The 15,050-nt window shown below is 35.4% G+C and overlaps 2 protein-coding genes across 5 annotated transcripts in view; both read right to left on the minus strand.

The window, feature by feature from the left end:
* The window catches only part of LOC125668395 (cytokine receptor-like factor 3), a 24,149-nt gene continuing 9,099 nt past the window's right edge, over positions 1-15,050 (minus strand). For 2 of the 3 annotated variants that reach the window (XM_048902524.2, XM_056163744.1), the window contains one exon: positions 7,091-9,228. In XM_048902524.2, coding sequence (XP_048758481.2) covers positions 9,142-9,228 — 87 coding nt within the window. In that variant the 3' untranslated portion in view covers positions 7,091-9,141. Of the gene's footprint in view, positions 789-7,090; positions 9,229-15,050 lie in introns of those variants that run through there. The other variant, XM_056163745.1, reaches the window with a different exon arrangement.
* On the minus strand, positions 3,668-6,051 carry LOC125668398 (testis-specific serine/threonine-protein kinase 1-like). Of its 2 annotated transcripts, none has more exons than XM_056163747.1 (3): positions 5,639-6,051; positions 5,053-5,154; positions 3,668-4,939 (listed from the first exon to the last, which is right to left on the minus strand). In XM_056163747.1, the coding sequence occupies exon 3, from the start codon at positions 4,644-4,646 to the stop codon at positions 3,834-3,836; it is 813 nt and encodes a 270-aa protein (XP_056019722.1). In that variant the 5' UTR covers positions 4,647-4,939; positions 5,053-5,154; positions 5,639-6,051; the 3' UTR covers positions 3,668-3,833. The 2 variants fall into 2 exon arrangements, with proteins under 2 accessions (XP_056019722.1, XP_056019721.1); XM_056163746.1 differs by having other exon boundaries at positions 5,053-5,120; positions 5,639-6,047.

Raw genomic sequence — 15,050 nt, forward strand, 5'->3', positions numbered from 1 at the left:
TCCGCCTGATAGATAAAACCAAAAAACTGGCTGTAATAACAGTCCATGACTCATTGCAGTGAATAACAGACACAAGCAACGTTTACCAATTTATTCATATAACAGCAATGACACATTCGGGATATACTGAAATGGACAATATCGGCCGCATGTGAAACTGGGGAGTCGCCCAGTGAGCCAGTTTAACTTAACTTGTAAGGGGTACACTGGGGGGGGGGGGGGGGGGGGGGGCGAGTAAAACATTCAGTGCGCAGACCTGAACGGACGCCAGCGTTCTAAGGAGGTAAGCGAGACCCGCCCTTCTCACCCTGTCTCCTGCAGTGCTACCTGGTATGTACATTATCATGTTGGACATAAGCCCCAAACATGCATCAGACTGTAGCATCCCCTCACTGAAGTGAGGTGGATGTGGGTCCAACCGTCCCCGGTGGTGGCCCCACTATTAATTTACTTGTTTTAACTTGTACGACTTTTAGTACTGTAAATTGCCCCCTGCATAGAAGCAGGTGGGGGAAACAACCAGGTTTTGGAGCAGAAACAGTCATCACATACCATTACCGACTCCCCAGTCCCCACCACCCCTTAAACATGCGGCAGTCTAATTAATCAGACTCAAATACACTGTATCAACAATTTGCCTTAAAATTAAAAATTCCCCCTTAACATTTAAAAAGTTGTTATTAAGGCACTCCATCCCGAATGGCAATGCAGTCACACTTGGTGTGGTCCAGGCTTTACCATTTACTTTATCCAGGTAACCTGTTGGGAGTCTTCGTCTGTTGCGAAACCTATGAAAAAGAAGGAAACAGCAGAACCAAAAGGAAAGAACATGTATATACAAATTAAAATTGGGGGAGGGTGGGTGGGTGCTTCGGTTGGAAAAAGTGTAATGAATGGGTTCGATCACAGGGATTACCGAGTGTGACGTAGTGCATACAAATTAACTTGTACCATCTAGCCGCTAAAGTCACGTAGACCCGACCTACAGGGTGTATCAAAATTAATACGGACTATTTGATATAAACTCAAATAATCTCGATTATTTACTAAATGTATATTATAATAACTTCTTATCTTTATATCTCTTTATACCATTGCACAATGGTGATGAGATCCAATAAATTGAATTGAATTGCCTCGGTTTTTACGGTCTCATCTGAAGGACCGCCCCATTTAGTCGCCTCTTACGACAAGCAAGGGGTACTGAGGACCTATTCTAACCTGGGTCCCCACGGGAATTAACTTTGAATTGGTGAATACATTGTAAGCAATAACCATGAAAACAAAAAAACAATAAATAAGATGTGCTCCCCTACCTAGAATGCCCATACTTCACATTAATAATAACACGGGTTTTTTCAGCGAACAATAAATTTAAGTGTCTTTCAGAATACAAACACAAATATTCAAAATAAATTATTGTACATTCCCTGACTTAAAAGGGAAAATATGGTTTACATACGAAAAAAATTAATCTGATCTATATCATATTGATTTGTTTTAAAGCTATCTAAATCAAATTCATAATTTATTTGCATTAATTTCAGAAAATTAATAAGATATTACACATCCTTCATATTCTACATAATTCGAAATTCTGATACAGCTTCTAAGAGTTTTCAGGGAAATAAATAGCCTTGACTTTAAAACGTTTTTCGAAAGACAATAAAAGACAGATGTGGTGTAAAAATTGATATACTCAATTGTGCTTGAATGTAATTGAAGTTTAAGACGATTTCTCAAGTAGAATATAACAGATTTATTACACTACAGATTAAACAGTATCTGAAATTACACGTATCTCATATGTAAATAACTTTGTTACAAAGAACTACACTGTAAAATTCTCATTGGTTAACGAATGCTAGTAACTATACCAATCTGCTTCAAATAACAAGGTGAACGTCTTTTTTTTTTTTTTTGGTGGTACATTTCCTTTCCTTTCTGTACTTTCTTAATTAAAAGAATAATCTGTAATCAATAAAGGTAACCATTGCTCCCACGCACTAATAGAGAAAGTGTGTGTGTATTGTTTGGCCTTTGAGCAGGGAGAGATATTTATAGTGCTAAACCTGCTGTGACACAGGACCTCGGTTTTTGTGGTCTCATCCGAAGGACCACCCCATTTCGTCGCCTCTTACGACAAGCAAGGGGTACTGAGAACCTATTCTAACTCGGATCCCTACAGGATTGCACCAATAGAGACCGTGTAAATAAGTATTCTATTATAGTAATCGTGCTTGTGTTCAACCATTTTTGTACATTTTGGTCACGTATTTCTATCATCTTTCCATCATTCTTTTTATTTTGCAATAATTATTGAAAATTACAAATAAACAGATTTATTACATTCAACATACTCTAGGATCAAAAATTGTTTACTCCATTCTGAACTCATAGCTAGTAAGTGTTGAAAAAATTTACATGATATGGTCAGAGGATATAAGCCTTGAAAATAGACCACAGCAAAAACGCCATCATTCAAAGTGCCTGTGATATGCATGTTATAGTCATCTGACGTAAAGCAGGTGTAAATTCAATCTTCGTAACAAAAAAATCATGATATGAAAGTTTTGCGCGACTAAAAATATGCCACTTCAAGTCTGAAGAATGAAAACAGTTTTGCCTCTGTTGTTTGTTCGACAATATCTCAATCGAAATAAATGATTAAAACATTCGTTAAAGGTCGATATCCTGATAGATCGGGGATTGTATGGTTTTTCGTATAATAGATTTGCTGGCAAACACAAAATTTATACAGTAGATTTTATTTGCACGTGAGAATGTCTGCCTCCTGTCTTTTCCCCCCCACTGGCCGCCTGTCTTACTGCAGATAACGAATTCATATTGAATATATGGTATTCCATTCCCCCATCTCTCTTAATCAGGAAAACATGTTCATAAAATCCGAATTTCCTGTTAATTTACATTTGAAATGCAAGATATGGCTGATACTTGCATAAAATGTTGATAATTAATTCTAGTAATGCTTTTGGTAATTCAATATGCCTTGCAATGTCTCTCCGTATTGGATACTTCCGGTTGCTTTCGTCGTTCTACTCATCACCTGTCCACAAACACGCCATTCTTACAACCAAACTAAAAATTATCTATCAATTTGAAACTTCGATAGTGTCGTCCGTCTTTGTTTATTTCGAAAAGTAGTGGCCATTTCCCCGATAAAAACCTTACTACAAAGATTAAAAATTTGTCTCCATCGTCATTTCAGGTGAGTGCAACTCTACTCTGAGTAAAAATTTCATCACTTAGTTTTGTTCATTCTGAAATATATGAATGACGAATTATAGAAGAATTACGATGGTGTAAAATTTCCGTCTTAATCGTAATATTTTTGTGAAAAGGATCACTGGTTATTATACATGTATTACAAGTACACTTACGGATACACAGCGCGCATTTTTGTGTGGTTCAAATCTCATCGAACTCGGGGCTTTGCAATGTCATCAACTAAGTTTTTTTTAAAGAGTTTACCCACGATGACAGAAAGATTAAAGTAGCCGATGATATCTGATGATGTTAATAATGAGAATCATTACGATTTCATAATAAAATGCATACCTTAGCTTTGTTTAAGATTGTCCAACTTAAAGTTAAAGACTTGCTTTTAATTCCGGATCAAATGATGATGAATGACAAAATCAGCACGGATAGATTCTGTGTATTTATTCATGAAATACTTCTCCAACAAAGACAATTTAACAAAAACACAAAACGCATCCACGGTGTATGCGTTCAGTTCAAACAAAACAAAACTCTTATAACATTGACTAGGAATGTTGCAGATGCTTTTTTTCCCCCCTTAAGTTGCCTTTTTATGTTTCATTATTCATAAGCTGTAACAAGTCACCCGTAACACGACGCTTCGCTGGAGCTACCCGCAGTACATTTTTCATGACAACTTGAAGCATTCCAAAGTATGTATCTTTAGATTCTTTTTTTCTGTTGATTTTATCCGTGACCATCTTAATGTCCGTTTGTTGAGAAATAATGTCTTCTTCCTCGCCGACAAAAGGGACGCTTGAATGAATCATAAAGTATAGAACCACTCCGAGACTCCACATGTCTGACAACAGAGGGTCGTATGGGGTCTTTTTCAACACTTCCGGGGCTGAATAATGTAGATGTCCGAGGTAGTCGTCACACAGAATCACTTTGCCCTCGGAATCACGACAAGGAACGGACAGACCAAAATCTGCCAATCGAACACTCGTCTGACTTGTGAGTAGAATGTTACATGGCGTTAAGTCCCGATGTGCAACCTTATTTAAATGACAGAAGTGAACAGCTGACAATATTTGATGAAAGATGTGAGAGAACTGGTCGCTGGCAACTTTGTTTCCCTGGACTGCTTCTTCCAAGTTTCCATTTTCAGCCAATTCCATAACCAAGTTTACAGATTTATCTGTTATGATAACGTCCATTAACATAATAATATTTTTGTGCTTTAAATTTGACAGATTTCTAAGCTCATGCATTATGTAAGGATCACTAGAAATATCTCCGCGGTACAGAATTTGTTTCATTGCTAGCAATTGTTTGTCTTTACGACCCCGAACACAGAAAATTTCTCCAAATGCACCCTCGTCAATTTTGTGCAGAAGTACATAAGCGTTTTCCTCCATCATTCCTTTACGTTACTACTGGAATACAGAGAGCAACCTGCACTGAGCAGTTGCTGTGATAGTGTTATAGTGAAGGGGCGTGACTTTGGACCTGCTCCATAGTGCTATATCCACGTGGTAATGCTTCAAGATTTCCGATCTTAGACAAACAAACCGCAGACAACACTCTCTTTCAACTTCACTCGATTGAGGTCTATTCACGATGATGATTAGCGCTATCGGCTGTCAATCACGGGAGATAACGTCGGTGACGTTTAATCGTACACAGCGCATCTTACGGGTGCTGATTATTTGAGCTAATACAAAAATATAAATTGGTCAAAATAAACACACTTTAATCAATATTGTAAAGCAAAAAGTTTTGATAAAAGCCTACTGACTTTTTGCAAAAATTGATTTCTTAAGTTACCTTTAATTTCTTTAAAATCTGTTGTTTTCACCTTGACTTTATTATGTTTTCGTATGATGAGAGCACAGCTGAGAAAGAGAATGTCTGGTTTTGGTGTTTCCTCTATGATTGTAGAATATTAACTGACTTTGAAATATGGCATAATTGATAACATTAACAAAATATGAAATCCTTGTCTAAACGTTGTATATTTAAACAGATGTTACTCTATTAAATGTCTCAATCTTCAGCTAAAACGTAAATAGTATCTCAAAAACAATTTATAGAACCTTGAATTTAATTTATCAATTATGTTAATTGTTTAAATCTGTATGTGATTTGGAATTGCACAGCTGTGTTTAAAAATGGATTGTTTTATTTATTTATCCATTCATTATAACTTAGCTTAGATTTCAATACACCTGGTATATTCATTTTTAATTCAATCTTATGCATGTGTTTATCTTAAAGCATTTACAAAGGAATATAGATAAAATTCCTGATAAGATCAAGAAAAAGAACTCGCGACGAAATTATAAAAATCATGGTCCAGTACGTACATGTATATTCTCGTTATTAACAAAATGTTATTTCTTCAAAGACCTACCACAATCATAAACCTGCTACTCTCCTGTAAGCGGGATGTTTTATTCCCATTTGATGGTTTCTGAATGGCGCAGTATATGAGAAGCCTTAATTGAATAGCCATCTGCCTCGTACTTTGTAAAGTACACACAGGTCAGGTTTTTCTGTTGTGGTAGTAACAAGAAAGACAATTCACTACAGATACATTCAAGAGCTCACACCCAAGTTATAACATTATTTTATCTACACGTGTCAAGTAGAATGTATATATTGATCAGTGGAAAGAATATTAAAGAAGTAGGGATAATAAGGACCACATTCGGCCCTAGGATTTTCAAGAAATATGAAAGATTCTGTTTTCACATTTCTCTACTATACGCATGGTTCATAAGTCAGTATGCATAAATCAATCATTTCATCTCACATTTGATGACGTCATAGGAAAGGTGAACATTAGGTCATTCGAAAAAACTTATCATAATAAGACCAGATTGAACTGCCCGATGTAAAGCTTGACTTGGTCATTAGGGAATGCTGTTCATTACAGAATGTTTCCTTTTAAGATGCCTATAAGAATTCCAAACTTTACTGATATTTTTTCACAAGGTGAGATTTGCTAATTTTTTTGTTTTTTTTTTGTTTGTTTAACTAATTAAGATATTTCGCGAGATTTTTCTATCTCCATGATCATAAAATCCTTTCACCATCAGCATTGCCTTTGAAATGAATTATCCTATAAATGGCATTCTAAATACAATTTAGCTTGATATGACAAGCTTAGTGAGTAACTTGTAGATTTTTCAAACTTTCGCTTTACTTTTTCCTTCCGCTTTTACTGGTGGGTGTCGCGGGGAGATATGTACAGTCGTCTGTCAGCAGCAAGGCGAGTGGCCTGGAGGAGTGATGGATTTTTTTTTTTACATCAGTGAAATACGTCACACACACCCAAAAAAATGACAAATTGTTAACTTAAAACATTTTGGTACTTTAAGGCAATTTTTCGACTGTTCAAGATGCTGGCAAACACGCCACCATTGTTGTCTTTAACGTGTGACTGATTAAACGCCTAGGAAACTATCTCAAAAATAAAAACCAGTGAAATGTTTTGCTGAATACATGGTAAATTTCGTCCCCGTTTTATTTTCGTCCGTCTCGCCCTTATACTAATTAGGCGATTTCAAAACTGAACGAACATGAGTTCATTTCTTTCTTTAAACTATTAAGAAATAACTTTAAGCGAGATCATTTTCTAATGTATTACACGGGTCGAAAAGTTGCCTATAAACCCAGAATAAATGTTTTATTTCTGACAGGTGTTCTTGTATAAGTTACAATATGTGTTTCATATATCAGCGAACATTACAGTTTTCTTTCACTAAAACAGATAAATCATACGATGTAAACTTAGGGAACACCCTATTTTTACATCTGATTTCTTGAAACGTAACCATGTGCTATGTGCCCATACATAAAAGTTTGCATTGCTGTTGTTGTAAAATAATAGTGGCAAAGTTGTGAGTAGTTTATCTTGAAGGAGGGATCAATGTTAAAGAAGCATCAGTCGCTGGAATCTTCAGTGCGTTGTAAAGAAATTCCTCTATTAATGCATCAATGTGCAAACAAAAACCATCAAGGGCATTTATGGGGATAAGAAATACATTTTAACAGAAAATTAAATAATAACAAAATATATAAAGATATATAGTCACATTTTCTATGAATTTTCTATGAATCTGATATTTTGAAAAAAAAATCATTATTTCTATTTTAATCTTAATTTTAATTATAAACACCAAAATCAACCATGATTATCTTATGGTTTACCATATCATCTGGATTGCCAAGTTTCTCTGAAGAATGCTCGATTTGTGTTAAAAGAAAATGTACAGAATAATAATTTGAAAATCAACAAGTGAAGATATCGAATATTGATCAATCTCATAATTCCTATAAAGAACACAAAATTAAGAGAAGGGCAAACACGAATCCCTGGACATACCAGAGGTGAGACCAGGTGTCTAGGAGGAGTAAGACTCCCCTGTTGACCGGTCATACACGTTGTGGGCCCTATATCTTGATCAGGTAAATTGAATAATCGTCGGTCAAAATCAGTTTGTAAAGAACGTCCTAACAATTGGTATGAAACACAGCAGACAGCATTCCACTTAACGACAGCTTGTATGTGCAGATAACTTGAGATAAGATTGTTATAACGACTATAGAGTTTGCGAAATGCTGACTATAAACAAGACTGTTAAAACTCATATAACATCTAAATGTTATGATGCTGCTTGGCAGTTTAATATGACTTGTACCTGAATCATACATTTCATACCTGAATCATTTAATTTATACCTGAATCATGCAATTTACACCTGAATCATTCAAGTTATACCTTAATCATGAAATGTATACCTTAATCATACAATTTACATCTTAATAATACATTTCATACCTGTATCATGAAAGGCGAAGATAACGAACAGTGATCAATCTCATATCTTCGATAAGCTATACAAAATAGAGAGTTGGACAAACACGGACCCCTAGATATGCCAGAGGTGGGATCAGGTGTTTAGGAGGAGTAAGCTTCCCCTGTCGACCGATCACACCCGCCGTGAGCCCTACAATGTATATACAATTTATCCCTGAATCATACAAGTATCCTGCAGATGACCACAGAGAGAACTGGTGTACTCCTTATTAATAATCGTTCATATTTTTTTTCACTTCAATTTGTTTTGCAAGAATGATTCTTTGACATTTCTAATAGAAATACAACATGGTACCTGAAGATTATACCATACCTCGATTACAATACACTATAGTTGCCATGGCAACATGTTGAAAACTTCTAAAATTCCTTAAATTGGAATTGCAGTAATTAAGATCATTAATGATGATAGACGCCTTCATTCCATGCCTTATAGTGACATATCATGTATAGAGACTATTAGCAATATAGGTGATTATAGTTGTCACCATGGCAACAATAGAACGATACTTTAAAGATGACCAAAAAGGCTAATTTTGGAAAAGTACGCCGGCGTGAAGCGTTGCAGGTCATACCCTTCTGTATTTTTAAAACTGAAATTTATTTCATATATTTACATTCTACTTTCATTTCTGTCGGAGTTCCCAGCCGTTAAAATAGACGTAAAATTTATTGTTCACAAATACATCGCATCCATGAGAAAATGACTATCATTACAATTGGTAAAGCAGTGGAACGACATTTAATGCCCACGAAAATGAATGTAACCACGTTATCAGTATGAAAAGGCAGTGTAAAAGGATCCTTGAATGTACAACAAAGTTCATTCTTCATTCGAGAAACCTCTAACAACATCAGTCATATGTGATAAAAATTTCAGCTGGTTACACGGACTAGTATATGCTTCCGAACGTCAGATAGAGCACGGGGTTCTTTTGTGGATATTCTGTACATTATTAAATAATTCAGTTCCACTTCACACTGTGCTCACTGTTCCGGCATGGATTCTTTATAATTCAAGCTTTCCAAACCTAATTAATCCTCTGTGGTAAAGAAAGTCTGTCATCCGTCTGATAGTGGTAATCCGCACCAAATGAACGCAAGAGTGATACCTCACCCTGTATATAGAATTTGAAAATGATTCCCTCTTCCTGAATAGTTTCTTAGATTCACAACGTGTATAATGCATTTCTTGTTAAATCTGTCACTTTAATCCCATTAGTGTTTGGAAAACTATGTTGAACACATTCTTACTTCCATAAAAATAACGTGTCAGATATAAAAGTTCACAGATATGTATCTTCTAAGAACACTTTTCTTATTCTGATATGAAACAAACATAAGTGAAGTTTAAAGTACCATTCCCTAATGTTTGATAAAAATCAGATAAGAAACGTCGGAATTTCCAGAAATTGACCTTGATCTTTGGTATTGACCTTGAAAACCAATTTAAGGTCAATCTGCCATTACTCTGAAAGTTCTATACATCTAAAGTGTTTCAAAATCTTCCTTCTTGTGAATATGAATTTTTGCATTTCATTATAATTTTAAATTTTATAAAGAAGTAACAATCATTTGATCGTACGGACAGGCCTTGTGGTTTACGCGAATTACAACTAACACATGTATCATATCATACCCGCAACTTAAACAGCCTATCTTTACTTATACATCACCAAAATACCAACGAAGCTTAATCACAATAATCGGTGATAATGCTTAATTAAAATTTTTGGACTTAACTCTTACTGAAATAGTAACATGTGTGGTTTGCATTGACACCAATGATGTCATACAACAGTCTAGTTATATCTCAGTTCTGTCCCTTTGCAAAGGGAGCACTGACACACATTACATAGCTCCTTACCGGTCAGTAGTGACCAGTAATAAATCGGACTGCAGCAGATCCGAATCCGTACTTTGATTTTTGAAACCGAAACCGGATTATATAAACTTGTACCTCTACATCCGGAGGACGTGTCACAGAGATCTATAGAAAATGTTTGCTGTCACTGAGTGCATATAAAATAGAAAATGTTTGCTGTCACCGAGTGCATATACCCGATAGAAAATGTTTGCTGTAACTGAGTGCATATACCCGAGTGATTGTCATGCGATGCTCCTGTCAAACGAGTCACATTGTCATTTTAAAGAAAACAACATCCGAACTGTTATGTGATGAATAACAAAGATTTACGAAATGGATAATGAGGTGATGGAGTTTGGTTCCGTTGTCATCAGGCACAGCAGAAGCACATCAAAGGATTATACATAGTAGATTATAGTTGTGCTTGATTTAGCTGCCAAACAAGCATTATAATGACTTTTTTTTTTTTGGCCTTCTTTTTTGTGAATTGACGTATGAAATGAAGCACCATCTGCTGTCCTTCGAATGTTCAATAATTTATAGTTCTTCATGGGTTTTTTTGTTTTTGTTTTTTATTTCTTGACCAAAAATAATATGTTCCTATGAGATATCTGAAAGATATAGTTGCAAATACAAATCTTGAAACGTGATACTTCAGCAAATGAATCGTTGTGATATGTTTATACATCAAAGCTTTCAGTTCAAAGTTCAAACCGACATCGTTCCATTCCAAGCCCAGCGCGTTCTGTTTCCAGGAAAATTATTACTCGTACCAAACATTTCTTTTTCAAGAAGTGTCACGTTTTACATCAATTAATTACAAATCATACAATGCATTTACAGAATGTACACACAAATTTGACGGTTGAAATTACATTTTACAGAAATGCACAATTAATCAAAGTTCACAAGAAATTATACTAAATGATTTTATAAAATTCCCACGTTATTTCAAGTCTTTTATTTTCACAATTAAAATAAAAACTATCTGCAGTTACTTGTAGTACTTTGAAATGATATTGCAGAGATTTAAAGTGTTGAAATCGATAATAATATTTTAAAGCTGAAATTGATATTGATCGTGTAGATAATAGCTTTCTGAAATTAGGCACAATTCTTAGGAAAAAACAGAAAGTTGTACACCATAAAGAAACCTTCTTAGGAATTTACCCATCAACGTGAGAACAGTCTCAGGAAGCTGGACAAAATACAGGTAGGAATTTACTAATCAACATGAGAGCAATCTCGGGAAGCTGAACAAAAATTTACCCACCCTCGTGAGAGCAGTCTCGGAAAGCTGGAAAAGATACAGGTAGGATTTTATCTAACACAGCTGGAGCAGTCTTAAGAAATAATCAGATTAGAATATGGATTGGCTATCATTACAATTTGTGTACACATTAAACGCAAAAACAATGGAAATGTAATGTTACCGATAGCATTATATTTCATTACGTGTTTTAGGAGGGTAGGATTGCATAACCATATGATGCACATTTTAAATGTTCTAATGTGTTTTTACCTAGGCGTTCTGACCCCAACTAGGTTGTGTCTTTTTTTTATATATAAAACTTCTTCATTGTCAAAATAAATAGTAATTTTTCAATTCTCATTTAATTAATGTCCTAATCTTACTGCCTTTATAATATCACGTTATGTGTAACGAAGGAACATTGTTTTACGTAACTAAGGACCGTATATACTATTATGACACCTTTATTATGGTATATGTCGTTATGATCATTTATTTCAATTATTTGATAAAAACATATGGACTTACACCAATAAACATATCAGCAAAGTGTTTGTCTATATCACGTATACTTAATTAACATAGTGAAATATTTGGGCCGGTCGCGGTACCTAGTCGAGTGATTGGACCTTTGCTTCCGGGGGACTCCGAGGTGATAAAACTTGAGCGAACTCATTATTGAGCTTAGCTTTACTTTTTTATCATGTTTTCCGTCTTAAAAAAGTGAGATTGAGATCAAAAGTGAGCTCGTCTAAGATTATGGCCCCGGATTCTGGCTTTCTATCCATGTTAATGAACGTGCGTTTTCAAAAAGTCAGCAGACTGTCATTAAGTTGACTTTGTGTATTGTTCACACTTCATAGTCTACGTGTAGTAACAAACAGGTCAATGAAAATTGTTCCAAGAAATGGGCGATAAATCATAACCTGAGGTCAGAAAAACATTTCCAGCTGTTTACGAAATACATCATTCCTGACAACAACAACCCCCCCCCCCCCCCCCCCCCCCACCCTATTACTGAGAAACCATGTGTCATGAAAAAGAAGAGAAAACTTATAATAGAACACAGAACAAACAGCTATATTGCGTAGGACTATTAGTATTTACAGTATTATTACTATGAGGTCTGTGACTACTGAAGGCCTTGTAGAGAATATTGACAATTATAAACAGCTAGTATATTCCTAATAATCAAACATGCAGTGAGAGAAATTTAAAAGTTAAGATAAAGGGCTCTCAAAACCGAGGTTCCCTGTCACAGTAGGCGTTGGTACGAGAAAGAACCATCATTGATACAGCTGTGGGCGCTAAGCATAGGTCTAAATTTGTGGCACTTCACCTTCGGCTGGTGGGGTGTTAGTGCGAGTGAAGGATTTTCGAATGGGACGCAAATACAGTCTAATCCTGTTATACCGGTATTGAACTGTGACTTATCTGAATTGTTCATTATATATCCAAAGTTCAATATAACCGATTGTCGTGAGTGTAACAATGTCATGAATATTCATTATTTGTTTACTTTTGGGAATTATTCTAGCAGGCATATAGGACAATGAAAAACAATTATGTAATACAGGTATACTTTACTAAAATACTTTTTATTGCTTTTACGTCTGAAATGGCAGAAAACCGCTTTCAAATAAATCGAAGTCGTAAAATTACCCAGCATTTGTTTATACACTGTACGTATCGTTAAGGTTAAGAACATCTTAATTCAATTTCAAGAGATTTTTATGTTTACGGAACTAAAACAGAATATGCAATCTGTTTAACAATACCTGAACAACAATTGCGGACGAGGTCACTATATGACGCAATATTTTCACAAAATAGATGAGCATTAAAGCCTTTGGCATGCCTGTTTTACGTTATTTAATATTGCTGTTTTCAAGCTTTCGTTCTTCCATCAAGCTTAATATTGAGCGTTATATCTCACAGACGCCTGGATTTGTGTAAACACTCTACAAAATATGTGCGATAGCCTTTTCTTTGACAATTAAGAAAACATGGAATTATATACTATATGCAGGATGAATCTTCGCGGAAGTAGTTCACGATATTTTAGTGATGTACTTCTTGGTGTCCTGATGCTGTGTAGTGTCACAGTTCAAGTGCGCGCGACCATACCCTGTAATTTCATTCAATCATTCTCCAATTTGAAATATTGGTTTCGAACATGTCATATTTAATGCTACAGCAATCTTACTTCACCATAAAAATAAATCCTTTCCCCATTTCAGTGGCAGATTCAGCACCGGCATGCATTTGTTATAGAAATATCTCCAAAAAACAACCCATTCACAAATATAATCTACTTGTTATAAAAATGTATCCCAAAACACTAAAGTATATACGTCTTTTGTCAGAACTTCACTAGGTTTCCCCTAGACCCACTGGGGGCTTCCAGACAACCTCCATCCGTTTACTGTGCCCCCTTCACAAATATCGGTATCCGCCACTGCTTTTATAATTTCACAGATGATTATAAACTCCAACAAAAAGAAAATACTAAATATCAATAACATGCATAACGTTCTAATCAACCATTGCATGCTTTGTTGCCAGTTTTGCAATTCTTGCATATTTTCTTGATGGGGGTAAATTTTAGGGTATGGTTCAAAGTGTTAAAAATTACAATTGTTTTTGTTTTTTCCTATTTTTATTGCGAAATTGTTCTTAAGGTGCAAGCTTTCGGAATTTTCTTTGATCAAGTCACACACTGTGTAAATTATCTTCACGATATCGTTACTTCCAACACGAATTCTTCCCACTTTCTACTCCCAATTAAAAGTACAAAACACGACTCTCCCTTTTCTACCGATTGGTAAAGTTATTTCTGGAAAACGTAATGAATTTTCTTAACTTACTTGCACGAAACCCCCAAGATCAGAGGGAAGCATGCAGACACGTGACCTGACAATAATTACCAAAGCATGTCTTAAATCTGACTAAACAGAAATATTTCTTCAAGAAAAGTGCGGATGTCCTCTAGCATGTCTGCTCGCATATAATTTAATTCAATATTACTTGCGAAGTTTATTAATTGTATTATCTAAACGTGAAAATACACACATCTCCTCCGGGCACTACATAAAAACCCTCCGAATCATTACTTGCATAAAAAAATTCAATTAGAATTTCTCAGTGAAGAACTTAGAAGCTAGACCTTCAACATTCATTTCCAGGTTTAAAGAAAGTTCCGTGCATGTTCACAATCCTCCTAGTCTTTCCTTCACCACAATTTTTTTTTTAAATATAAATCCCAAGAGATGCTGCACATGAAAATTAGTCAAATTTGGTAAAACGGCGATAGATATGCAGATAATGCGGCATACCAAGGTTGTGTGTGTTTGAAATTGAGTCGATCAAATAGTAACTTAGTACATTAGGCAAGAAGAGTCACGAGACAGCAAGACGAAATCAAAGCAGTCTATCTGGACTTTCTTTGGGGGGTTTTCCACATCTTATGACATTTATATCTCCGTCTTCTGGGACGCTTGACCACTATGTTGGTCAGAATGCACCAGTCTACTTTACAAGCAATAACCGCAAAGGGGATGTGGGAAGGGTCTACATGTTTGTTGGATGTAAAAATCGAGCCCGAAGCAGTTATTTTTCAACAATTTCGACGACTAGGTAATTATTTCTATTGTACCACGGCGATATCTGTGGTACGTACAGTTCTCTTTTTATACCTGGCATCAAGGTGAAATCTCCAACCCTTTAACAAGAACGGTTTATATAACACTGGCAGCCCGCGATAAAAATTTCATCAGCTCACTTAGATCACCAAACAAAGATCTCGTGAATTGAGCTTTAAA

Source organism: Ostrea edulis, chromosome 4 (genome assembly GCF_947568905.1).
Source record: "Ostrea edulis chromosome 4, xbOstEdul1.1, whole genome shotgun sequence".
In the NCBI taxonomy this organism is placed as follows: Eukaryota; Metazoa; Mollusca; class Bivalvia; order Ostreida; family Ostreidae; genus Ostrea; species Ostrea edulis.